Source organism: Adelges cooleyi, unplaced genomic scaffold (assembly GCF_023614345.1).
Source record: "Adelges cooleyi isolate 19-005CV unplaced genomic scaffold, UGA_ACOO_1.1 ACOO_flye_CR_arks_rails_tigmint_CR_PRNA_574, whole genome shotgun sequence".
Lineage (NCBI taxonomy): Eukaryota > Metazoa > Arthropoda > Insecta > Hemiptera > Adelgidae > Adelges > Adelges cooleyi.
Genome location: NW_026096268.1, coordinates 14,595,979 through 14,622,202, shown reverse-complemented (window position 1 = coordinate 14,622,202; position 26,224 = coordinate 14,595,979). Strand labels below are relative to the sequence as shown.

Below are 26,224 nucleotides of genomic sequence, written 5' to 3'. Positions count from 1 at the left end.
AAATTTAATTTTAAACTACATTGAACAAACAAAATTCATATGCGTTTTTACAACTTTTATACTTTTTACACTGAAATCGCTATGACAGAAGCCGTTTAAAAGAATAATAATCATTTAAGTTTTAAACAACGGCAGAACAGTATTCGAATATCTTTAGCATTGAAAAAAAACACACAATAATGAATTATAAAAATTGTATATTGTTTTTATACTTGATTGTTCATTTGTATACAGCAAATGCAGGGATTTGCGAAGATCCGTCGGTAATTAAAATTTTTTTCTATCTAATTATATAATTCATTAATAAAAAATGTAATTCTCTATAAAGCTATTGATTAATATAATAGTAAAAATTCGAGACACATCAATTCTAAAAAAACAGTATTCACATTACATATTAAAAATGTTAATAATTTTAGGAACTAGCCAGACTTTATAATAGCATTTTAGATCAAGGCAAACCTGTTAACAAGAGTACAACAAAAGATTACATAACGCAAGAAAACGTGCGCAGGGAATTTGATATTTCTAAAATCGATGACGATAAGATACTTTATTCCGTGTGGAGTACGTTGAATAATAATAATAATTTATTAATTGATATTGTAAAATATATATGTGAAATGTGAAAACTAATAATCACTTCGGTGTTTTACATAAGTAAATAGGAATAAATATCGATAGGTATTGGGTAGTGTGTTTTTTCCAACATTTCTGAGGGGTATTTATACTATTATGAAAAAGGCGTCGGTGGTAAAAAATAAAGTTTTTCAGCCGAGTCTGCAATCACGAAAGAGCATTTTCTTGTCTCGTTGAAGTACTGAATAAATTTAGAGTAGTGGTGTAATTATAGATAATGAAATAGTATATTAACAAGCTAGTATCTAAGGTTAGGTTAGATTAAGTTATCTTATATTTTAGAGTTTTCATAATATCTGGCATTATTCTCACCCCCAACTCCATTCCCACCCACAACCCAATTCCCACCCCCAATAATTTTCTACCCCCATTATTACTGCCCAATTATTTTCTATCCCTATTATTACCCCCCAAGTATTTCGGGACAAGTTTTTCATGACAAGTATTTCGGCTTTGTGTCAGAGCTAAGACATGAAAATGTCAAAAAAAAAATGCAGAAGGTGTCTGTAAAGGTAGTTAGGTAGAACAAGTTACTATAACAATATAAAACGCTTTTATCTGGGTTTTTTTACAAGTCGTGTTAGAATAGGAAACGTTTTATAATAGTTACACTAATTGTAGTAATTATTGAAGCATTCATATACCGACATTCCCAAAGAATTTTTTGTTGTCAACGCGATTGTAGTTTGTTTGAAAACTGAACTCCATTCGTTACAGCATATTATAGTTTAGTAAATTTTAATGTGAATACTCTTTAAATGCTTTCTAGGTAATACAATGTCACAAGATGAATTTATAGCAGTAATAACATCAAAATTTAATCTTTGGGTAATTATGATTTTTTTTTCATCCAGTATCCTAATATATGATATAATTAAAAAAAAACATTTTATGATTTTAGCAACTATATAATATTTTTACGGATATCCACAATTACGATTCAGTTAACAAGAGCACAGTTAAAGAGTATTTACGGAAGACACTAAAACTGGAAGAAATCGAAGTGATAACTGAACCATTAAAAGGTACGTAGAAAGAACAAGTTATAAAAATGTAAAACGCTTTTATCTTCTTTTTCTACGAAATATGTTACAAAACAATTTTATGACAATTAGACTGATTTTGTTTGATATTGAAGTATTCATTTTTTAACATTGCTCATGAAATTTTTTAACATTTTCATGTCTTAGCTCTGGCACATAACCGAAAAAGAATTACCAAAAAAAAAGTTTTTCAGCCGAGTCTGCAACCACGAAAGAGCATTTTCATGTCTCGTTGAAGTACCGAATAAATTTAGGTAGTGGTGGAATTATAGATAATGATATAGTATATTAAGATGCAGTAACATGCTAGTATATTAAAACATCAAGTTTCTGTCTAAAATTGTAGTGTTTAATATTTGGCTCAAAACAATTCATAGAGAATTTGGGCCCTTAAACTATTTTGAATTGATCATTTAGTTCCAATTTGAACGTTGAACGTACAACATATCTCTTACCTCATACCCCTATCTCCCAACCCCTATCTCCTACCCCTATCTCCCATCTCTATCTTCCACCCCTATCTCCTATCCCTATCTTCCACTCCCTGTCTCCCAATTCCTATCTTCTACCCCCTGTAACGCTTTTGTAATGCTTTGGTACAGAACGCTTTTGTTAAGAACGATTTTTTCGTTACGCTTTTTCGATAACGCTTTTTTCGGTTATGTACCAGAGCAATTACATAAAAATGTCAAAAAGCGTTACGCTGTTATCTGATAAGAGATAGGATATATTATGTTGTACGTTCAACGTTCAAATTAGAACTAATATTATAAATTCAAAATATTTTTAGGGCATAAATTCTCTATGAATTGTTTTAAGCCAGATATGAAACACTAAAATATTAATCAGAAGCTTGATATGTTTCCTAGCCACCTTAGATACATGAAAATGCTCTCTCGTGGTGTCAGACTCAGCAGAAAAAATGCTTTTTTGACACAATTTTAAATTATTCAAAAACTAAATTATTGATTTAAGATGGCTTTTCATAACACCCGTCATGGCCAAACTTTGTACATAAAAACGCAATAATAATAATTGCAACCACTCGACTCGTTACAGCATTGTATAGTTTGATAAAATTTAATGTAAATACTTTTTAATTGATTTCTAGATGATGGTATGTCATGGGACGAATTTTATAGATTAATGGTTTTTAAAAAATAATGAATACGCTACAACACCGGCCGGTGGTGGATTTAAACATTTACAACCCCCAGCCTAGTAAAATGTTCACCCTTACACATTTTTTGTTTATTCCTCAACTGAAGGATATTACATTTTATATAATTTTACATATTGTGTTATTATTATTGCATTGTTAATTTATTTTTATATCAATATATTAGGGCTACAAATTTACTACAACATCCAACATCCTATCGCCGTTCTCTATATTAAAAAATCAAATTAAATTTTTAAATTTAAGTTTATTTAAATACAAATTCAAGGTTTATGTATTAATTTTTAAAACTTTAGGGTGTGTGTTTTTTTTGTGTTAGTTGAATATTGTACTTTTTGGGTGATTTGTAAAATTGTATTTTTAAATATTATAAAATATAAAAATGTTAAATAACTAGCGTATTAAAATTATAAATTAACCTTAGCTGCTCCGTCTTAGTTTTTGATAATCAATATAGTATACACACACACACACATATATATACAACATTTAATTAGAGTAGTGTCAAAATCGGGAAAGGTTAGGTTAGGTTACTCCTTTAATATTTAAGAGCTGAAAATTAGACTGGAGTTATAGTCTAATCTGAATATGTGTTTATTTATAATACATTGATCAAAAACTAAATGATACATTAAAAACAAGGACACAAATATCCGAGAAAAGTGAATCAATGGTCAAATGCAAAAAGAAACAACTGTATTTAACCGTTAAAAACTATTAGTTTTGATGCCTCAAAAGTATTAGTTGTAACACTGTAGGTACATTAACATTTTATTATAGGGCGGTTGTGTAAACAAGTAATACATTTTTTGGTTTTGTCAATCGGCATAACAACTACTGCGTTTATAATTCGTAGCCCGTAGCCAAGATTATTTTTTTAATGAGTCATACATTTATTGGTCAGTTAAATATAAATAAATGCATTGAATTGACTTATTTGCTTTCAATAATCTTAAAATATATATTATTTGAATTTTAAATATATTTTTTCGCACTTTGTAAATTAAGTGTTAATATATATGAAATGGGGTATCAAAAATGAAGATGTTATAGTTATAATAGATTATTAATTATTTATCAGGAATGTAAATCTCCCCGGAGACAATGGCCTCTAAAATACCTAAAGGTGTAGTAAATAAGTAGAAAAATAATGCATGGTTAAAATAATGAAAAAAAACGTTTTAAAAGACACGGCAGGAATTGAAATCTGTTAAGATAATTTAAATTCTGCGTATCGATGAAACTCGTATGTGGTAAATTATGATGGCAAACTATTAGATACAGCGATGCCTCTGATAGATCTTAAGTTGTAGTACATAAGCAGAAAAATAGTATGTACATGTATTGTGTAAATAATAACATGTTTTCATATTGAACTGAAAAAATATGAAGATTACCTATAAACAAATTTATCGGTTTAAAAAAAAAACCAAAAAGCAAAATATATAATATTACTAGTATACATTTTATAAAAGCAATACCAAACGATCAGATTAAATATACTTTACGAATTCTTTTTGATAGGATACTAACAAATAACCATGTTTTATTTAACACCGAAAATATATTTTAAACCATGAAAGCCATGTATATTGTATAACAAAATTGTTTAGGGAACCAATTTTTTATATCAATCACAAAACATATCTTATCATCCCATTGACATGTTCTTAATCTATTTTTTTTACACGTTATCAGAATATCATAACATTTTAACGGTTTAATCAAAGTATTTTGTAGTTAGGTTTAAAAAATACTGTACATTTTATAATTATTTTAAAATGAGTCGTCAGGAATTGTAATCCATTATCAAGCTGTAGTACATAAGCAGACAATTTTTTTACACGTGTATTGTTCAAATAATAACATGTTTTCATATTTAACTAAAAAAAAATGAGAAGCTTCTTTAAAAAAGATTTTATCAATTAAAAAAAAATATCATGCTTCTAGTACACATTTTATAAAAACGATACCAAAAGATCTGATTTAGCTATACTGATTAATTCTATAAAATTACAAATATATATTTTATGATGAATATACTTGATACTTATATGAACAAGTGTATTTTGTATTAAACTAAAAACGTATGAATTTAACTAAATATGAATATATTAGTTTGAAGCGATACCAATAATTTTCTTATTTAATAAACAATACGAATACTTCTCGTTTAAATACTAACATTTAGGTAACTCATGTATAAATATATCGGTTTGAAAAACAACAGAAACTGTAGGAATGCCTACACATTTTATAAAAGTTATATAAAATCATCTGATTTGAATTTACGTTGAGTTAAACTTAGTTAAGAAAGTAAATGGTGTTCAAAAATAAATACAACTATGAGTGATTATATTATGAAAAATTTGATTCGATGCCAATCGAAATATTTAAAATATTTGTATGGAATTATGAATTGAAGTATACGGTGTCTAATAAACCTTTTTCGTTTAATATGTTATGGATACATAGGAGTTCTAACTATTGGCAAATTTTCTACTTAAAGGTCCTAAAATTACGGTTAAAAAACTAAAAAAACTTGTACCCCCTAGGTGGGTGGAAAATAGGTGTAATTAAAATTTGAAACAACTGACGTGTGCGGGCATACCGAAGACATCCTTCATTTACTTCCATGCCAATCTATAGGTGTCACATGAGGAATAACTAATTAAAAAAACCAGTACAGTGGGGTCGGGGCATAGTGGGGATGGAGCATAGTTGGGTGGGGGCACAGGTTTACAGGAATTTTTAAATCTGAAAGTGATAAAATCACTTTCGAATGATTTGATCAATTTTTTTTAAAGATTTTAGGTGTTTTTGTTAAAATATACGAAATCTGCGAAAACACAGTTTCCCGGCAGTTAAAAAAAAACTGTAGTGCCGAATTTTTTTCTCGTTTAATATGTTATGGATACATATGAGTTCCAACTACTGGCAAATTTCCAACCCAAAAGTTTTAAAATTACGGCTTAAAACCCCAAAAAACAAAAAAACTTGTACCCCCCCTAGGGGGGTGGGAAATGGGTATAGTTTAAATTTGACACAACTGACGTGTGCGGGCATACCAAATAATTATTTCTTATACATTTCAACTCGATCCGACCCTTTTCTCGAAATTAAAGCCAGTAAAACTTCTACCTTAAAAACTCGTACGGTTTTTTTTTTGTTTTTTTCAAATTTCGTGTGTGAAGAATTAAACTTTTTCAACTTTTACCCCCCCAAAGTACAAACTAGATAAAATTTGTGATTTATAGAGTTGCTATTCGAAGGAATTGGTCTAGTATTAAAAAAGTTACAGTGTATACAGCGAAAAAAAAAGCCCACATCAGAGTAAAACGACCTTCTCGCTTTGCATCGAAGTTAAAATCTATTTATTTATTATGGCTCTTTAAGTGCAAGGCTAGAATTGAGCAATAAAGTAATTGAGTAATTGTGTCTACAATTATATGAACATCGCTATTAATGTTTTAAAACACATGTCAGGAATTGAAATCTGTTAAGATAATTTAAATTCTGCGTATGTATGAAACTCGTTTAGGGTGAATTGAGATGGAAAATTTCAAGACAGATGCCTCTTATAGATCTAAAGTTATAGTACATAAGCAGACCTAAATCCCTTGAACTTTGTTTGAAAAGTGAAATAAAGAATAGGGTTTTAAAATTGTTTAAAAAAATCGTCAGATATTGAAATCTATTAAAAATAATTAAAATTTGGTGTAATGCTGAATCTCGTTTTACTTAAGGATACCAAAATTGTATGTAGCAATAATAAATAATGCATGTTTTAGCTTTGTAGCATTTTCGATTCTCGGCAAGAAACCAATAAAATGTCTTATTAAAAAAATTCAAAACTACAGTTTTTTTGAAATAACATTTTGGTTATTTTATAAATGTTGTTGTTTATTTATGACCGAAGTGTTCATATCTAAGATATTATTTCGAGAATTGAAAACTATATTGTTATTATCAAATGGTTATTTGTATAATACAAATTTTAATTAATTAATAATCCTATCATATAATATAATAATTAAAATTTATATGTATTGATTTCGTACATTATAAATAATGTGTTAAAATTTTTTTTTTTTTTTAATTATTTTTTAAAAACATTTACAATCTGTACATAAAATATTATACAATAAGCAAATATGTTAACAAAGTAAATATGTGACTTGGAGACTTTGGGTAGGGAACCTATCCAGTGATAGGACCCTATGACATGTTACGGCTAGAAATTAAACGGTAGCATTACAATTTAGGAGGTCTCGACACCAACGTCTTTTAAGACGACGAGAGGGGTTGTCCGGGATAGTAGCTGTGTGCTGGCTTGCTATTAAAGGATTCGAGTGGAGCAGTAATCTAGAGTGGAATTTTTTATAATGAGTCTTAACTAAATTTTCAACTGATTCGATGTGTAAGTCATTGTGAAGGGTGAGGATGGAAACATACCATGGAGCGGACGTGATTGTACGGAGGAAAATCGATTGGAAAGCTTCTATTCTTTTTAGTTGGGATGGTTTGGCACAACCCCATATTTGAGCTCCCTATGACCAAATTGGTTTTAACATTGACTTATAAATAAGAATTTTGTTATGAAGCGGGAGTTTGGATTTCAGTATAGGACGTAGTAAGTGCGAACGAGTATTTAGAGACTTCCTTTTTGATTTTAGGTGGGGGCCCCAGGTTAGTCTTTTATCTAAAATAATACCTAAATATTTGACTTGAGACAAGGAAGGGATAGGAACTTCTTGGAGGGTGAGAATAGGCGTATTTTTTTTATTGAGTGTAAAAGAAACATGTACAGATTTTTCTGCATAAATTTTAATTTTCCAGTTTGAGGACCATTTTCCAATTTGATCGAGGTGTTGTTGAAGAGCATTAAATGCTTCGGTGGAGTCTCTATTGGAGGATAGAATAGCTGTGTCATCGGCGTAGGTGGCTAGAATAGTGTTTTGGGTGTGAGGGATGTCTGAAGTGAAAATGTTGTAGAGGTCAGGCGAAAGATCACTTCCCTGAGGAACTCCTGGTAATATAGGAAAGAGGGAGGAAAAGGCATTACCATGACGAACTTTAAATGTACGATTTTCAAGGTATGATCGAATTAGTAAATAAAGAGGAGCAGGGAGGAATAATTTGATTTTATACAACAATCCGGTGTGCCAAACTCTGTCAAAGGCTTGTGCTACATCCGTGAAGACACCCGGACAATACTTTTTGTTCTCAAAAGAAGAAGAAATTACATCGACTAGCCTGTGCACTTGTTGTATGGTGTAATGTTTTGCACGAAATCCAAATTGCGCATTGGGTATTACATTTTGTGTTTCCATAATTGGTCTTAATCTTTTCAGGACGATTTTTTCGAATAGTTTTCCGAGCACTGGGAGTAGACTAATGGGTCTATATGAGGTTGCTAGATTGGAGGGTTTACCTGGTTTGATTATGAGAATGATTATGGATAATTTCCATACGGCGGGGAAATAAGACAATCTCAACATTAAGTTGAAAATAAAAGTTAAGAGGACAATTGTTTTTTTAGGAAGATGTTTTAGAATCTTGTTCGTTATCAAGTCATGACCGAGGGATTTATTAGGCTTTAATCTTTGAATCGCATTTACAATTTCATTTGGGGAAACATGTTTAGTAGGAAGAGACATAGGTAATGGAGCGTCAAGGAAGTTACTTAATTTTTCTAAATGTATGGTATTTGGAATAATGTTAGGATGAGGTATAGAGAGGTGTTCCCCAAACAAATTGGCTTTATCGAGGTCTGATAGGGCGAGCGACCCGTCTAATTTTTGAAGAGGACAGGAAAATTCTTTTAATTTGAGCAAGTTTTTTGTGGTTTTCCATAATGACCCATCCTGCGTGTTTAAAGATTTGAATTTTCTATCAAAAAGGTCGTTTTTGTATTTTTTAATTAAGTTTTTAATGGTGTTTGCCAGATTGTTGAAAGTAGTCTTGTCGGAAGGAAGTCTGGATCTTTGCCAGCGGGAGCGGGCCCTGCGTTTTTCAGCGATTAATGCTTTTATATTGGGAGGTAAAAGATAAGAATTATATTTTGGGTGACTGTGCAGATTAGGTGGGTAAGAACACTCTTTAACAGCAGACTGGATTGAGCTGACTAGTTGGAGCGCTGCAGATTCTATTTCATTGCATGTTTTAAGGGAAATTTTTAAGTTTGTATGATTTTCTAATGTCGTAGAAAATCGTTTCCAGTTGACTGGACCTTTGGATAAGGAGGGACGAGGAGGAATAAGAAGTGGAGGTTCCATAATGCTTAACATAACGGGGGAGTGATCGGAAGATAGGTCGCTTATGTTTTGAATAGTGTGATTTATGTGGTTGAGAATTGACGATATAAAAAAATCTAGTAAATCGGGTTGTCTATTCGAGTGAGTAGGCCAATAAGTAGGACCAGTGGGTGAAATAACTGAAAACCCCTTTACCTGTATGGAATTATAAAATAGTCGACCTCTAGGATTTTCAACCCGACTACCCCACAAGAGGTGTTTGGCGTTGAAATCTCCCCCGGCAATAAATGTACGCCCTAATGAGGATAAGAACTGGTCTAAATGGAGCTGAGATATACATGGCCGAGGAGGACAGTATACTGCTGAAAAAGTTATAGGAATATGATTTATTGAAATTGAGACACTTGTTGCTTGGATGGTAAGGATTTGAAAATACGGTAGTGGATGGTGTTGGATTGAGGATGAGATTAAAATAGCGGTACCCGCGTGTGACGTACCGTGTTAAAATTAAAGATTAAATATAGCAAATGGGTTATCAGCAATTTTGAAGAGTTTATAATTATTTTGAATAGACTTCTTAAAAATCTAAATGTGTAAAAAATAACGTGCATAAGTATTGTTCAAATAATAAACACATGTTTTTGTGCTTAAGACAAAAAAAATATTAAGGTTACATAATATTTGAAAACAACTACTTGTTTTTACGATTCATAGGCTGTAGCCACGATTATTAATTTTATAATTTCAACCTATATTGAAAAAACAATATACATATGCATTTATTAGGTTTTACACTGAAATCGCAAAAACATCACAGCCAGGCTAGAGCAGAAAAATATTTTGCACGTGTATTGTTCAAATAATTACCTACATGTTTTTGTATTAAACTAAAAAAGTATGAAGTTACCTAAATACGAATTTATCGATTTGAAGCGATACCAATTTATCTTATCTAATATACAATACGAACAGAGGCCTCTTAAAGAATAAATAAAGGTATGCAAAATAAGTAGAAAAATAATGTGCATAAGTATTGTTCAAATAATAAAAACCATGTTTTTGTACTAAACACAAAAATAATAAGGTTACTCATATACAAATATATCGAAATTTTAAGTTGAGAAATATGTACATATTTTGAAGGGGAAGGGGTGGATTTTGTTATTATTAGCCAAATAAAGTACCTACCTTCTTGTTGAGCCATCGTATTATCCAATAAAGGATATTATAAAAAAAAAATCCTTTCAGGTAGTATTTTATTACAATAATCCTAAAATAGATATTATTTGAATTTTAAATTTATTAATTTCGCACTTTGTAAATTAAGTGTTAATATATGTATATAAAATGGGATGAAATGAACCTAACCTATAGTAAATAAGTAAAAAAATAATGTGCATGGGTATTGTTAAAATAATGAAAAAAAACGAATTGCTACTGTAATTTTGTGCATGGGTAGGGATATAAAACATAGGAGAAGAACGAAGCGATACCTGTGGAACATTTATGGGTATCTGATTCAACATTTCTGGACAGTCAATTTTATTATTAAGTAAATTATAAATCCAGTTTACGTCCAAGCATTTTCTTCTGCATAACAGGGACTGCATTTTCAAATTATTAAGCAGATAATCATGTTTAATTTCCCTATTGTTTGTCCAGTGAGATACTAAAGTTAAAAATCGATGTTGTAACGATTCAGTTTTATTGATATCACCAGCAAAATATGTAGACCATACAATAGATCCATACTCCAAGATAGACCGAACAAGTGCAATATATAAGGTTTTTAAGCATGCAATATTTTGCTTTGTTACAAATATATGTGATGTGTTTCGTAAAAGATAAGTCACTAGATAGAAAAATAATAATATCAATATGGTAGTAATAGATACATTTTTTGTTTTTGTCAAACGGCCAAACACCTACTGTTTTATCAAATGTATTGATTTCGTACATCATAAATAATGTGTTAAAATTAAAGATTAAATGTATGAAATGGGTTATCAGAAATTTTGAAGATATTGTAATTATTTTAAATAGACTTCATAAAGATCTAAAGGTGTGCAAAATAAGTAGAAAAATAACGTGCATAAGTATTGTTCAAATAATAAAAAAATATGTTTTTGTACAAAACACTAAAGAAAATATTGAGGTCACATAATATTTAAAAACAACTGCTGGTTTTTTATGATTCATAGGCTGTAGTCACGATTATTAATTCTAAAATTTCAACTTATATTGAAATAACAATATACATATGCATTTATTAGGTTTTACACTGAAATCGCAAAAACATCACAGCCAGGCTAGAGCAGAAAAATATTTTGCACGTGTATTGTTCAAATAATAACATGTTTTTGTATTGAACTAAAAACGTATGAAGTTACCTAAATAACAATTTATCGATTTGAAGCGATACCAAATTATCTTATCTAATATACAATACGAATACTTCTCGTTAGAATACTAACATTTTTTCTAGTTAAAATAAATAATGATAATGACATTTTAGCTTTGTAAGATTTTCGATTCTTGGCTGGAGATAAATAAAATGTCTTATCGACCAAAATACAAAATTACAGTTCTTCTGAAATAAAATGTTGGTTATTTTACAACTGTTGTTGTTTATTTATGACCCAAAAAGTGTTTTAATCAAAAATATTATTGACATTTTCATGTCTTTACTCTGGCACATAACCGAAAAAATCGTTCATTACAAAAGCATTACAAAACCGTTACAGTGGGGTAGGAGATAGGGGTAGGAGATAGGGGTAGGAGATAGGGGTGGGAGATAGGGGTGGGAGATAAGAGATATGTTGTACGTTCAACGTTCAAATTAGAACAAAATGATAAATTCAATATAAATTAAGGGCCAAAATTAAGTTACTTGTGGCCAGATCATATAAAAATTTAGATGAGTTGTAGGATTATAATGAAAAAAAATATTCCATGGAGCTTCCAGTTACAGCATATGGTCAAGGAGATTAAAAAATTATGTACAATCAAATTTCTGGCTAATATTTTAGTGTTTTCATAAAATCTGGTTTGAAACAATTCGACCTGTTAAATTACATTGAATTTAATTTTGACATTTTCATGTCTTAGCTCTAGCACATAACCGAAAAAGCGTTGCCAAAAAAGCGTTACCAAAAAAGAAAAGGGGTTGGAGATGATGTTGGGGGTGGGAATGGGGATGGGGGTGGAATTAGCTGTGGCAAATAACCGAAAAAAACATAACGAAAAAAGTGTTACCAAAAAAAGCGTTACGCTGTTATCTGATAAGAGATAAGAGATGTTGTACGTTTAACGTTCAAATAAGAACTAAATAATAAATTCAAAATAAAGTAGTTTAATTTTGAACATTCTCTATGTTAAGTTACTTTTGGCCAGATAATAAACACTACAATATTAGCCAGAAACTTGATGTTTTAATATACTAGCTCGTTACTACTTCTTAATATACTATATTATTATCTATAATTCCATTACTACTCTAAATTTATTCGGTACTTCAACGAGACTTGAAAAATGCACTTTCGTGGATGCAGACTCGGCTGATAAACTGTTTTTTTTAAGAATTAAAAACATAGTTATTATCAAAGGTAGTTTCTAAAATAAAAACTTGAATAATTCTATCATATATACTACTTGAATTTCAAATCTTCTGATTTCGCACTTTATAAATAATGTGATAATTTTAAAGAATATATATATATATATGAAATGTTTCAAACCTATGTTGTATAGTAAATAGTAATATTGTTCCTAAAACGAATGATTAATATCGTCCCAAATGATATAACTAAACATCAAATTCTTTATAATTAATTTTTTTTACAAGCTCATACTTATAATTTTTAAATAATTGGAGTGATTGAGTAATCGTGTATACAACTACTTATATGCAGACGGTTTTTAATATGTTAAAATGAATCTTCAGAAATTGAAATCTATTAAAATAATATCAAATTCGGTGTAGTATTAAAACTCGTTTGGGGTGAATTGAGATGGAAAATTCTGAAAGACTTTTCGTGTATCTTTTCACCAGTACAATACTAAACTATTGTCCAAAGATAGTATGTTCAAACCTTGCTTCATTCGTTTAAAATATAGAATTAAAATCCCGGATTCCTAACTTGGTTAAGTTTCCCATTGTAATCATATGAAACAAACATAATACAAATAATAAAACGTCTAAAATAACAATATCAATTTGGAAGTGATTTGAAAAACAAAATTTTTCTATAACACATTTATTCTTCAAAAAGTTTAAAGACGGATGAGTAAACAAGTAATAGCTAAATTGTTTGTTTATGTCAAGTGGCAAAACAACTACTATATTTTTACAATCCATTGGCTATAGCCAATGGATATAGCCACGATTATTTATTTTAAAATGGAATTTTAAACTACATTGAACAAACAAAATACATATGCATTTATACAAGTTTTATACGTTTTACACCGAAATCGCTACAACAGAAACCATTTAAAAGAATAAGCATCATTTAAGTTTTAAACAACGGCAGAACAGTATTCGAATATCTTAGGCATTGAAAAAAAACATACAATCATGAATTTTAAGAATTGTATATTGTTTTTATACTTGTTTGTTCATTTGTATACAGCAAATGCAGGGATTTGCGAAGATCCGTCGGTAATTAAAATTTTTTTCTATCTAATTATATGATTCATTAAAAAAAAAATGTAATTCTCTATAAATCTATTGATTAATAAAATAGTAAAAATTCGAGACACATAAATTCTAAAAAAACAGTATTCACATTGCATATTAAAAATGTTAATAATTTTAGGAACTAGCCACACTTTATAATAGCATTTTAAATCAAGGCAAATCTGTCAACATGGCTACAGTAAAAGAGTACATATTACAAGAAGACGTACGCGTGGAATTCGATTTGTCTATATTCGATGACGATAGGATACTCAGTTCCGTGTGGAGTACGTTGAATAATATTTATAATTAATTAATCGATATTGTAAGATATAAGTGTGAAATGTGAAAACTAATAATCACTTCGATGTTTTACATAAATAAATATCGACAGGTATTGACACAGGTAGTGTGTTTTTTCTAACATTTCTGAGGGGTATTTATAATATTATGAAACAGGCGTCGGGGGTAAAAAAAAATGCAGAAGGCGTCTGTAAAGGTAGTTAGGTAGAACAAGTTACTATACAAATATAAGACGCTTTTATCTTGTTTTTTACAAATCGTGTTAAAATATGGAACGTTTTATAATAGTTACACTTATTGTAATAATTATTGAAGCATTCATATAACGACATTCCCAAAGAATTTTTTTTTGTCAACGCGATTGTAGTTTGTTTGAAAACTGAACAAGCGGACAGTTAAAATTATTGTTTTTAGGTCATTTTGATGTGTAGTACCCTCAATAACCAAAGTTAGTTCATAAAAACGCAATAACAATAATTGCAACAACTCCATCCGTTACAGCATATTATAGTTTGGTAAATTTGAATGTGAATACTTTTTTAATGCTTTCTAGGTATTAAAATGTCAAAGGACGAATTTATAACACTAATAACATCAAGATTTACTTATTGGGTAATTATGATTTTTTTTTTTATCCAGTATCCTAATATATGATATAATTAAAAAAAAACATTTTATGATTTTAGCAACTATATAATATTTTTACGGATATCCACAATTACGATTCAGTTAACAAGAGTACAGTTAAAGAGTATTTACGGAAGACACTACATCTGGAAGAAATCGAAGTGATAACTGCACCATTGAAAGGTACGTAGAAAGAACAAGTTATAAAAATGTAAAACATCTTTATCTTCTTTTTCTACGAAATATGTTACAAAACAATTTTATGACGGTTGGACTGATTTTATTTAATATTGAAGTATTAATTTTATAACATTCCTCATGAAATTTTTTTCGACGCGATTTAAAATTATTTTAAAACTAAATTATTGATGGCTTCTCATAACACCCGTCATGGCCAAACTTTGTACATAAAAATGCACTAATAATAATTGCAATCACTCGACAGCATTGTATAGTTTGATAAACTTTAATGTGAATACTTTTTAATTTATTGCTAGAAACTGGTATGACATGGGACGAATTTTATTCATTAATGGTTTTTAAAAGTCATCCTATACGCTACAGTATCGACCAGTTGAGGATTTAAACATTTGCAACCCCCAAGCAAGTAATATGTTCACTCTTACACGTTTTTGTTTTTTCTTCAACTCAAGGACATTAAATTTTATATAATTTTATATTTTGTATTATTATCGTATTGTTAATTTTTTTTTTTTATTAATATTTTAGGGCTACAATTTACTGCAACATCCTATCGCCGTTCGCTGTATTGATAAAATCATACTTTTTAAATTATTCAATTTAAGTTTATTTAAATCAAAATTCAAGGTTTATGTATTAATTTTTAAAACTTTAGAGGGTGTGTGTTTTTATTGTATTAATTGAATACTGTACTATTTGGGTGATTTGAAAATTGTATTTTTAAATATTATAAATTTATAAAAATTTTAAATAACTAGTTTTCAGAATATTAAAATTACAAATTAACCATATTTGCTCCGTCTTAGTTTTTGATAATACATATAGTATACACATACACACACACACACATACATATATGTATATATAACATATTCAAATTAAACTAAATATATATTACAGAATATATATATATGAAATAGGGTATCAGAAATGTTTAAGAGTTTATAATTATTTTAAATAGACTTCTTAAAGATCTAAAAGTGTAAAAAATTAGTAGAAAAATGACGTGCGTAAGTATTATTCAAATAATAAAAAAACGTGTTTTTGTACTAAAAACAAAAAAAAAATTAAAATCACATAGTATTTTAAAAAAAAAACCACTTGATTTTTACGACTAGGCTGTAGCCACGATTATTACTTCTACAATTTCAACTTATATTAAAATAACAATATACAAATGCATTTATTAGGTTTTACACTGAAAACGCAAAAACATCACAGCCAGACTAGAGCAGAAAAATATTTTGCACGTGTATTGTTCAAATAATAACAAATTTTTGTATTAAGCTAAAAACGTATGAAGTCAACTAAATTTGAATTTAATAGTTCGAAGCGATACCAATAATTATCTTATCTAATAAAAAATACGAATACTTCTCGTTTAAATACTAACATTTTTTCTAGTTAAAATAAATGATGAGTAATGAAATTTTTAGCTTTTTTTAAGATTTTTGATTCTCGGCTGGAAAAAATAATAATATGTCTTATAAACCAAATTAAAAATTACAGTTTTTTTGAAATAATTTTTTGGTTGTTTAACAACCATCGTTGTTAATATATAACCGAAGTATTTATATTTAAAATATTATTTCGAAAATTAAAAACGTTATTGTTATTATCGATGGTTATTAGTAAAATAAAAAGTATTATAATCCTATCATATAATATACTACTTGAATTTCAAATGTATTAAATCCGTACATTATAAATAACGTGTTAAAATTAAAGATTAAGTATATAAAATGGGTTATCAGCAATGTTGAAGATGTTATAAGAATTAATTTTCCTAGGGACTTAAAGATATAAATTAACTGTGCATTGTTTTGACACTTTACTATTTTTTCGTATATTATACAAACGTATAAATAACGTGCATAAGTATTGTTCAAATAAAAAAAAAACATATTTTTGTACTTAAGAGAAAAAAAATATTGAGGTCCCATAGTATTTGAAAAACACAACTTGTTTTTTACGACTAGGCTGTAGCCACGATTATTAAATCTAAAATTTCAACTTATATTAAAATAACAATATACATATGCATTTATTAGGTTGAACAAACAAAATACATATGCGTTTATACAAGTTTTATACTTTTTGCACTGAAATCGCTATGACAGAAGCCGTTTAAAAGAATAAGAATCATTTAAGATTTAAACAACGGCAGAACAGTATTCTAATATCTTAGGCATTGAAAAAAAACATACAATCATGAATTTTAAAAATTGTATATTATTTTTATATTTGATTGTTCATTTGTACACAGCAAATGCAGGGATTTGCGATAATCCGTCGGTAATTTAAAATGTTTTCTATCTAATTATAGGATTCATTAAAAAAAATGTAATTGTCTATAAATGTATTGATTAATATAATAGTAAAAATTCGAGAAACATTAATTGTAAAACAGTAGTATTCACATTGTTTACTAAAAATGTTATTAATTTTAGGAACTAGCCAGACTTTATACAAAGATTTTAGATCAAGGCAAAGGTTACCAAGGTGTTACCAAGGCTACAGTGAAACAGTGCATAATACAAAAAAACGTGATCAATGAATTTAATATTTCTACAAGAGATGAAAATAAGATACTTAGTTCCGTGTGGGGTACGCTGAATAATAATAATAATTTATTAATTGATATTGTAAAATATATATGTGAAATGTGAAAACTAATAATCACTTCGGTGTTTTACATAAGTAAATAGGAATAAATATCGATAGGTATTGGGTAGTGTGGTTTTTCCAACATTTCTGAGGGGTATTTATACTATTATGAAAAATTCGTCGGTGGTAAAAAAAAAAAGTTTTTCAGCCGAGTCTGCAGCCACGAAAGAGCATTTTCTTGTCTCGTCAAAGGACCGAATAAATTTAGAGTAGTTGTGGAATTATAGATAATGAAATAGTATATTAACAAGCTAGTATCTAAGGTGGCTAGTAAACACATCAAGTTTCTGGCTTATATTTTAGTGTTTTCATAATATCTGGCCTTAAACAATTCATAGGAAATATGACCTGTTAAATTACATTGAATTTATTTTTCAGTTTTAATTTGATCGTTGTGAAATGTAACGCTTTTTTCGATCATGTGCCAGAGCTAATTCCCACCCCCAACTCCATTCTCAGAACAAGTTACTATAAAAATATAAAACGCTTTATCTTGTTTTTTACAAATCTTGTTAGAATGTGGAACGTTTTATAATAGTTACACTAGTTGTAATTGTTGCGGCACGATAAGAATAGCAATAGCTGTACCCGGCCACAACCGGTCAACCAGCCCATCCCGCTACTAGCCGCCGCACTGATAACACGTACGATCACGTACACTGCCGGTCAGCTGTTCACACACACACACACACACACAGACTGACCGGTAAGTTAGAGCAATTGGTGACCCAGTAAGCGGCCTAATACTGTTCGCCCTGGGTCCGAACAGTAATAATTATTGAAGTATTCATATAACGACATTACCAATGAATTTTTTTTGTCAACGCGATTGTAGTTTGTTTGAAAACTGAACTCTATCCGTTACAGTATATTATAGTTTGGTAAATTTTAATTTGAATCATTTTTTAACGCTTTCTAGATACTACAATGTCACAGGAGGAATTTATAACAACAATAACATCAAGACTTACTTTTTGCGTAATTATGATTTTTTCCTATCCTAATATATGATATAATTAAAAAAAAAAAATTTTATGACTAGCAACTCGCTAATATTTATAATGAATTCGACACAAACTGTCCAGTTAACAAGAAAGCAGTTCAAGAGTATTTACTGAAGAGAAAAGACTATTATGAACTAAATGTCGATGATATCAAAGTGATAACTAAACCATTGAAAGGTACGTAGAAAGAACAAGTTATAAAAATGTAAAACACTTTTATCTTCTTTTTCTACGAAATATGTTACAAAACAATTTTATGACAATTAGACTGATTTTGTTTGATATTGAAGTATTCATTTTATAACATTCCTCATGAAATTTTTTAACATTTTCATGTCTTAGCTCTGGCACCCCTATCTCCCAACCCCTATCTCCTACCCTATCTCCCATCTCTATCTTCCACCCCATATCTCCTATCCCTATCTTCCACTCCCTGTCTCCCAACTCCTATCTTCTACCCCCTGTAACGCTTTTGTAATGCTTTGGTACAGAACGCTTTTGTTAAGAACGATTTTTTCGTTACGCTTTTTTGATAACGCTTTTTTCGGTTATGTACCAGAGCAATTACATAAAAATGTCAAAAAGCGTTACGCTGTTATCTGATAAGAGATAAGATATATTATGTTGTACGTTCAACGTTCAAATTATAACTAATATTATAAATTCAAAATATTTTTAGGGCCCAAATTCTCTATGAATTGTTTTAAGCCAGATATGAAACACTAAAATATTAATCAGAAACTTGATATGTTTCCTAGCCACCTTAGATACATGAAAATGCTCTCTCGTGGTGTCAGACTCAGCAGAAAAAATGCTTTTTTGACACAATTTTAAATTATTCAAAAACTAAATTATTGATTTAAGATGGCTTTTCATAACACCCGTCATGGCCAAACTTTGTACATAAAAACGCAATAATAAGAATTGCAACCACTCAACTCGTTACAGCATTGTATAGTTTGATAAAATTTAATGTAAATACTTTTTAATTGATTTCTAGATGATGGTATGTCATGGGACGAATTTTATATATTAATGGTTTTTAAAAAATAATGAATATGCTACAACACCGGCCGGTGGTGGATTTAAACATTTGCAACCCCCAGGCAAGTAAAATGTTCACCCTTACACATTTTTTGTTTCTTCCTCAACTGAAGGATATTACATTTGATGTAATTTTACATATTGTGTTATTATTATCGCATTGTTAATTTTTTTTTGTATTAATATTTTAGGGCTACAATTGTACTGCAACATCCTATCGCCGTTCGCTGTATTGATAAAATCGTACTTTTTAAATTATTTAATTTAAGTTTATTTTCCAATAACTAAAAATAATAATTCATGCATAACTGTCTGAAATCGGGTGAAACTGTAATTTTCAAAAGATATTAGTTTTTAGCTATAGAATTGAAATTTTTGGAACTTCACATTGCACCTAAGAAATATTGTAAGCATTTCAAAATTGTCCTTATTTTATTAATTACGTATATTAATGACTACGAACTGTCTGTTTATAAGTCTAAAATATTGTTAAAGTCTCCAAATACATTATAAGTTATAACTATTATTTTAATAAAGTTTCTTTTTTACAGTCTGGAAATTGTTTTCTGTACTTACTTACAACTAAAAAACCAAGTTCTTAATACTTGTACATTTGACAGCAATATACTTCCTGATATTTAATTTGAATAATTATTAATAAAATGAATGTTCTTAGAAATATCCAAGGAATCAAATGTCTATTTGGAACATGAAAAAATGAGTCATAGCGAATGTACACGTCATTATATGAGCTTTTTTTACACCGTCTGGTGTTGACAAATAATTGTACTACAATTTTGAGAACGTTAGGTTTTTTAAAGCCATGTCCAATTAAAGTTGACGATTGAAAACCGGTAAATTTTTTTGGGGGTTTTTTTGGTTTTGAGGTACTACACGAGTAAATTGGTTCACATAAAACAAATGTTATCGTGTTAAGAAAGGTATACAATAATAAAAAAATAAAATATGCTTTGTATTTTTCTAGCAAATGTATCACGGTTCTATCGAATATATTATCCAAGAACATAACAAAACATGTTTTGGCAAAAGCAACACTGAACCGTGAAGAAAATATTGTTTTACTGTTCATTCGTCATTCGTCTATGGTGCCAATAGTACTACAACTATATTTAATAGAATTCTTATTATAATTAAAACATTTTTTTACATAATATGCATTTCAAGAGCGCCATTATTGTCTGCGCGCTGTATTTCCTAACGTCGTCTTGAAAAAATGAAATAAAGAAAAATATTCTATCCCTTCTGGGGGAATGGGTTTATATTTTTTTGTTTTGTTAATGCTAAACGATAGTACTATGTTTGAAGAACAATTCATATAAGTTTGGAACTTTTTCGACTATTTTTAAAAAAGTTATAGAGCACCGTAATTTTAAGTTGAACAATGTGTACATCATAATCAAAGAACGAAAGACATGATTAAAATAACAATACTTTAGGTCACTGTCAAGAATGTAATATGATTTAAACGGAATATATTCTATACCGTCAAACGTTGTTAAACCAAAAACATATAATAAACCAATTCCTTGTGACGATGGGGTGGGCCCTTTTCTTTATATCACTTTTTTAGATTAAGTTTTAGGTTTAAGGTTCTGATAATTAGGCCGAAGGTAGATTTAGAGTGGGACTATAATGTATACCAATTTTTTTTTTAAATCTGTAGTCAAACTTTATTAAATATAACAAAAATTATCCGATGAATCATTATGAAAGGCAGACGAGTATTTTACGGAAAACAAGTGGTTTTTTCGCCATTTATTAGTTGTAGTTTTGACCTGAGACATTTGTGAATCTTTTAAGCCACAATACAGCCCTATTAGTGGGATATTTTTTAAAAAAATTTAGTTTTTTTGAAATTTTTGAGCTAGGTCGAAATTTTGGTTTTTTGTCAATTTTGACAATTTAAATCACACAAATGGGCAATTTTACCGGATTGTCTGATTAAAAACAAAATTCTCTGTATCCTTGGTAACCACAACAATGGTAACCAAAACCGTGGTAACCTAAGTAACCATAACCGTGGTAACCTATGTAACAATAACTGGGTAACCTTAGTGACCACATCCATGGTAACCTAGGTTACCACAACCATGGTTCTTCACAGTACAGTCCTAAAAGTGGGATATTTTTTAAAAAAATTTAGTTTTTTTGAAATTTTTGAGCTAGGTTGAAATTTTGGTTTTTTGTCAATTTTGACAATTTAAATCACATAAATGGGCAATTTTACCGGATATTCTGATTGCTGACAAAACTCTCTTGAGTTTGATCTAGGTGATTTAGTGTAAATAAAAAATTTCAAAAAATACCGCGCTAATAGGGCTGTACTATGGCTTAAAAGATTCACAAATGTCTCAGGTTGCTTTTAACGGATACATATGTGTAAATTAAACAAATATTTTTACAAAGCAAGAATAAACTAGGTTTAGCCAAGGTATGTCCAACACAAATAGCACACTGATGACTACTTAAATCCGCTCAAACCTAGATCAAAGTCAAGATAATTTTGTCTGCTATCAGAATATCCGGTAAAATTACCCATTTGTGTGATTTGAATTGTCAAGATTTACAAAATACCAAAGGTTCGACTAAGCTCAACATTTTCAAAAAAATGCATTTTTTTTCCAAAAATACCACACTAATATTTTTTAGACATTGACTGTGGCAAAATTTTAAAATAATTTTTGTTCATTGATTATTTTTTACATTGAATTAATTAATTAACTAACAATAGTTTTGAAATTGTGCCATGATCGATGCCTTGAAAATGTTATGAAGAAATTAAATGTTTTTTTTTAACTTAAAGCGAAGTATTCTTAGGAACAGTATGAAGTAGAAGCATATGTTTTTGTACAAAAATAGATTGTACACGCGTTATAAATATTGAAAAAAAATTAAAAGCTCCTTCTTTCTCATGGTATTATTTATGTTTAACAATTTTAGCTTGTGTTAAGTTTGAGTTAAAATTGCCCATATAATGCGCCTTAATAATATGCTATTTTTTTGAGTTTACTGAGTACTATATTATAATAATATAGTGTTTTCAAAAATTCCACACATGCCCAGAGAGAAAATTCAAGGAAATAGAAATACAACGATTCAAAAAAAAATACAGGTATTGGGTATTATTTCTTATCCTGCGCCGTTGCCCCAATGATAGGGCGTGACCTATCGGACAAACGGTGTACCAGCAATATGGAGACAGTCGCCACCTGACGGTGGTAAGTACATTGCTTAAAAAAGATTTCACATCGCTTTTTATTTTCAGATTTAAATTGTCTTAAGTTAAGACTATTAACTATGTGGCGTGTTTTAAGACACTGGTCTAGTCCGATTGACTACTATACTATACTAGATACTATACTAGATAAAATTCAAAATCATGTTTATAATTATTTTATATCAATTCCAGAGTTCTGTCATACAACTTTTTATTTTTCATTCTGATTGTACAGATGGCGCAACTGTATTAATATAATATCTACTATGATGGTCGTCCGTAAACAGTGTACCACTTTTCTTAGAAGAACTTCTACTTCTTCGCATTTTCTCATACAAAAGGGGCCAAATTCACTTCACAAATTTATCTACTACGATTACTTTATGATTTACAAACATCTGCTTGGCTTTATGACATCCAGCCACTTTTTTTTCGACTAATCTCTATCACCAGGTTTACTAGGTATTTTATTTTCCTTCCTTATTTAAAAATTGTATTCAATTAGATAGTATATAGAAATAATACGGCTATTAAAAGATAGCTGACAACTGCATATACTTACATTGCACATCCCACATGACAAATTTTATTTCAGATATTTTAAGGCGGAAATAGGAAAGGCAATTTATTGATATTTTTGCGAAGTCTGTAAACATTAGGAAACGGAGTCTGTATTTTTAGCCTTTAGGTCATGATTGTGCAAATACCATCAAACGATATTATTTGTTAAGGTTTCATGGAAACGGTATTGCGAGGAAAACGTAAAGCCGTATTTTTTAACTATGTGAACAAAATACCATACTAACTTTCCCATCCAGCAAACAATATTTTTATCAAACTTCTGTCCTTCCGGGTAAGAACTTCCCATACAATTGAAGACAACTATTTTCACCCGCCACTTCGGGTAATGAGGTTTTGTAAAATATTAATCTGAATGCGTTTGTTGCGTTTGCCTGATATAAAGACTATGTATACAAGTGATGTATGAGCTGCTATTATTTTATTTGGGTTTTAACAAAAACAAACCAATTTAAATCTTTTACCTTAACCTGCGGTTTTAATCCTCCCTCTAAATAACAGCCATAATTAAAAACAGCAATATATACATTTTCACGCTTGGGTTAAAAAATACTGATGAGATACGCAATTCGCTACAACTAATTTATGCGAACCATCTTCTAAATTTTTCCCGTTATAAGCGCCACAGGCCGCTTCCAAATTTTCTCTTATGAACCCCTTTTTTAGTTTCTTAACAATTTCAAGTATGTGTAATAGTAATTTTGTTGAATTTAGCGTTCAGTTAAGTGAATATATTTTTGTACTTCAAAATTGGTGCAATATTTCGTTTCAGTTTACTCAACTTCTTGTAACATTAATAATGGATCATTTAATAACATACAGTCAGAATGTATCGATCTAAGAAAATGTACTCTTACAATCCCGGAAGTTTTCAATGGCCTTTTGAAGCTACGTGCGAATATTACAGCTGGTCCAGATCAAATTCCTGAGATTTTTTTTAGAAATTGTTGCTATTCCCTTACTCGCCCTATGCATTTCCTTTTTTCATTATCCTTGCCGTCAGGTACTTTCCCATCATGTTGGTAAACTAGCTACATTTATCCAATTTTTAAGTCTGGGCCTAGATCAGATGTACGAAATTACAGACCGATAACTAGGCTAACTCATTTCTATCTAGTGACTATCTTTTACGAAACACATATATATTGCACTTGTTCGGTCTATCTTGGAGTATGGATCTATTGTATGGTCTACATATTTTGCTCGTGATATCAATAAAACTGAATCGTTACAACATCGATTTTTAACTTTAGTATCTCACTGGACAAACAATAGGGAAATTAAACATGATTATCTGCTTAATAATTTGAAAATTCAGTCCCTGTTATGCAGAAGAAAATGTTTGGACGTAAACTGGATTTATAATTTACTTAATAATAAAATGGACTGTTGTTTTTAAATTGGTTAATAAGACATATTATTATTTGTTTCCAACCGAGAATCAAAAATCTTTAAAAAGCTCAAAATGTCATTACTTATTATTTATTTTAACTAGAAAAAATGTTAGTATTCTAACGAGAAGTATTCGTATTGTTTATTAGATAAGATAATTTAGTATCGCTTCAAATCGATAAATTGGTATTTAGGTAACTTCATACTTTTTTAGCTTAGTACAAAAATTTGTTATTATTTGAACAATACACGTGCAAAATATTTTCTGCTCTAGCCTGGCTGTGATGTTTTTGCGTTTTCAGTGTAAAACCTAATAAATGCATTTGTATATTGTTATTTTTATATAAGTTGAAATTGTCGAAGTAATAATCGTGGCTACAGCCTAGTCGTAAAAATCAAGTGGTTTTTTTTTAAATACTATGTGATTTTAATTTTTTTTTTGTTTTTAGTACAAAAACATGTTTTTTTATTATTTGAACAATACTTATTCACGTTATTTTTCTACTTATTTTGCACACCTTTATTTATTCTTTAAGAGGCCTCTGTTCGTATTGTATATTAGATAAGATAAATTGGTATCGCTTCAAATCGATAAATTCGTATTTAGGTAACTTCATACTTTTTTAGTTTAATACAAAAACATGTAGGTAAATATTTGAACAATACACGTGCAAAATATTTTTCTGCTCTAGCCTGGCTGTGATGTTTTTGAGATTTCAGTGTAAAACCTAATAAATGCATATGTATATTGTTATTTCAATATAAGTTGAAATTTTAGAACTAATAATTGTGACTACAGCCTATGAATCATAAAAAACCAGCAGTTGTTTTCAAATATTATGTGACCTTAATATTTTCTTTAGTGTTTTGTACAAAAACATGTTTTTTTATTATTTGAACAATACTTATTCAAGTTATTTTTCTACTTATTTTGCACACCTTTAGATCTTTATGAAGTCTATTTAAAATAATTATAATATCTTCAAAATTTCTGATAACCCATTCCATACATTTAATCTTTAATTTTAACACATTATTTATGATGTACGAAATCAATACATTTGATAAAACAGTAGGTGTTTGGCCGTTTGACAAAAACAAAAAATGTATCTATTACTACCATATTGATATTATTATTTTAGACGTTTCATTATTTGTAGGTTTCTTTCATATGATTGCTTACCCAAGTTTAGAAAGGAATCCTAGAACTTATTTCCACATTTTTTTTAACGAAAGAAACTAGGTTCAAACATAATATTTTTGAACAATAGTTTTATATTATAAAATATTTTTTATTAACTTTTTAAATTAGGAATATTTAACTAAAAATTTTGATTGGTCGACAACCAGTCTTGAACCACAATTTTTAAAT

The 26,224-nt window shown here is 29.2% G+C and overlaps 2 protein-coding genes across 2 annotated transcripts; both read left to right on the top strand.

The window, feature by feature from the left end:
* The first annotated feature begins 224 nt into the window (after positions 1-224).
* LOC126843326 (uncharacterized) lies at positions 225-15,627 on the top strand. The gene is made up of 6 exons (XM_050580767.1): positions 225-263; positions 13,937-14,084; positions 14,654-14,712; positions 14,787-14,910; positions 15,225-15,330; positions 15,457-15,627. Exons 2-5 carry the CDS (start codon positions 13,988-13,990, stop codon positions 15,311-15,313), a joined length of 369 nt encoding a protein of 122 aa, XP_050436724.1. The 5' UTR covers positions 225-263; positions 13,937-13,987; the 3' UTR covers positions 15,314-15,330; positions 15,457-15,627.
* Positions 15,628-17,085: 1,458 nt separating this feature from the next.
* Positions 17,086-19,726, top strand: LOC126843329 (uncharacterized). Its single transcript, XM_050580771.1, has 5 exons — positions 17,086-17,223; positions 17,379-17,535; positions 18,515-18,573; positions 18,638-18,776; positions 19,600-19,726. The coding sequence occupies exons 1-5, from the start codon at positions 17,140-17,142 to the stop codon at positions 19,650-19,652; spliced, it is 492 nt and encodes a 163-aa protein (XP_050436728.1). The 5' UTR covers positions 17,086-17,139; the 3' UTR covers positions 19,653-19,726.
* The last annotated feature ends 6,498 nt before the right edge of the window (positions 19,727-26,224 follow it).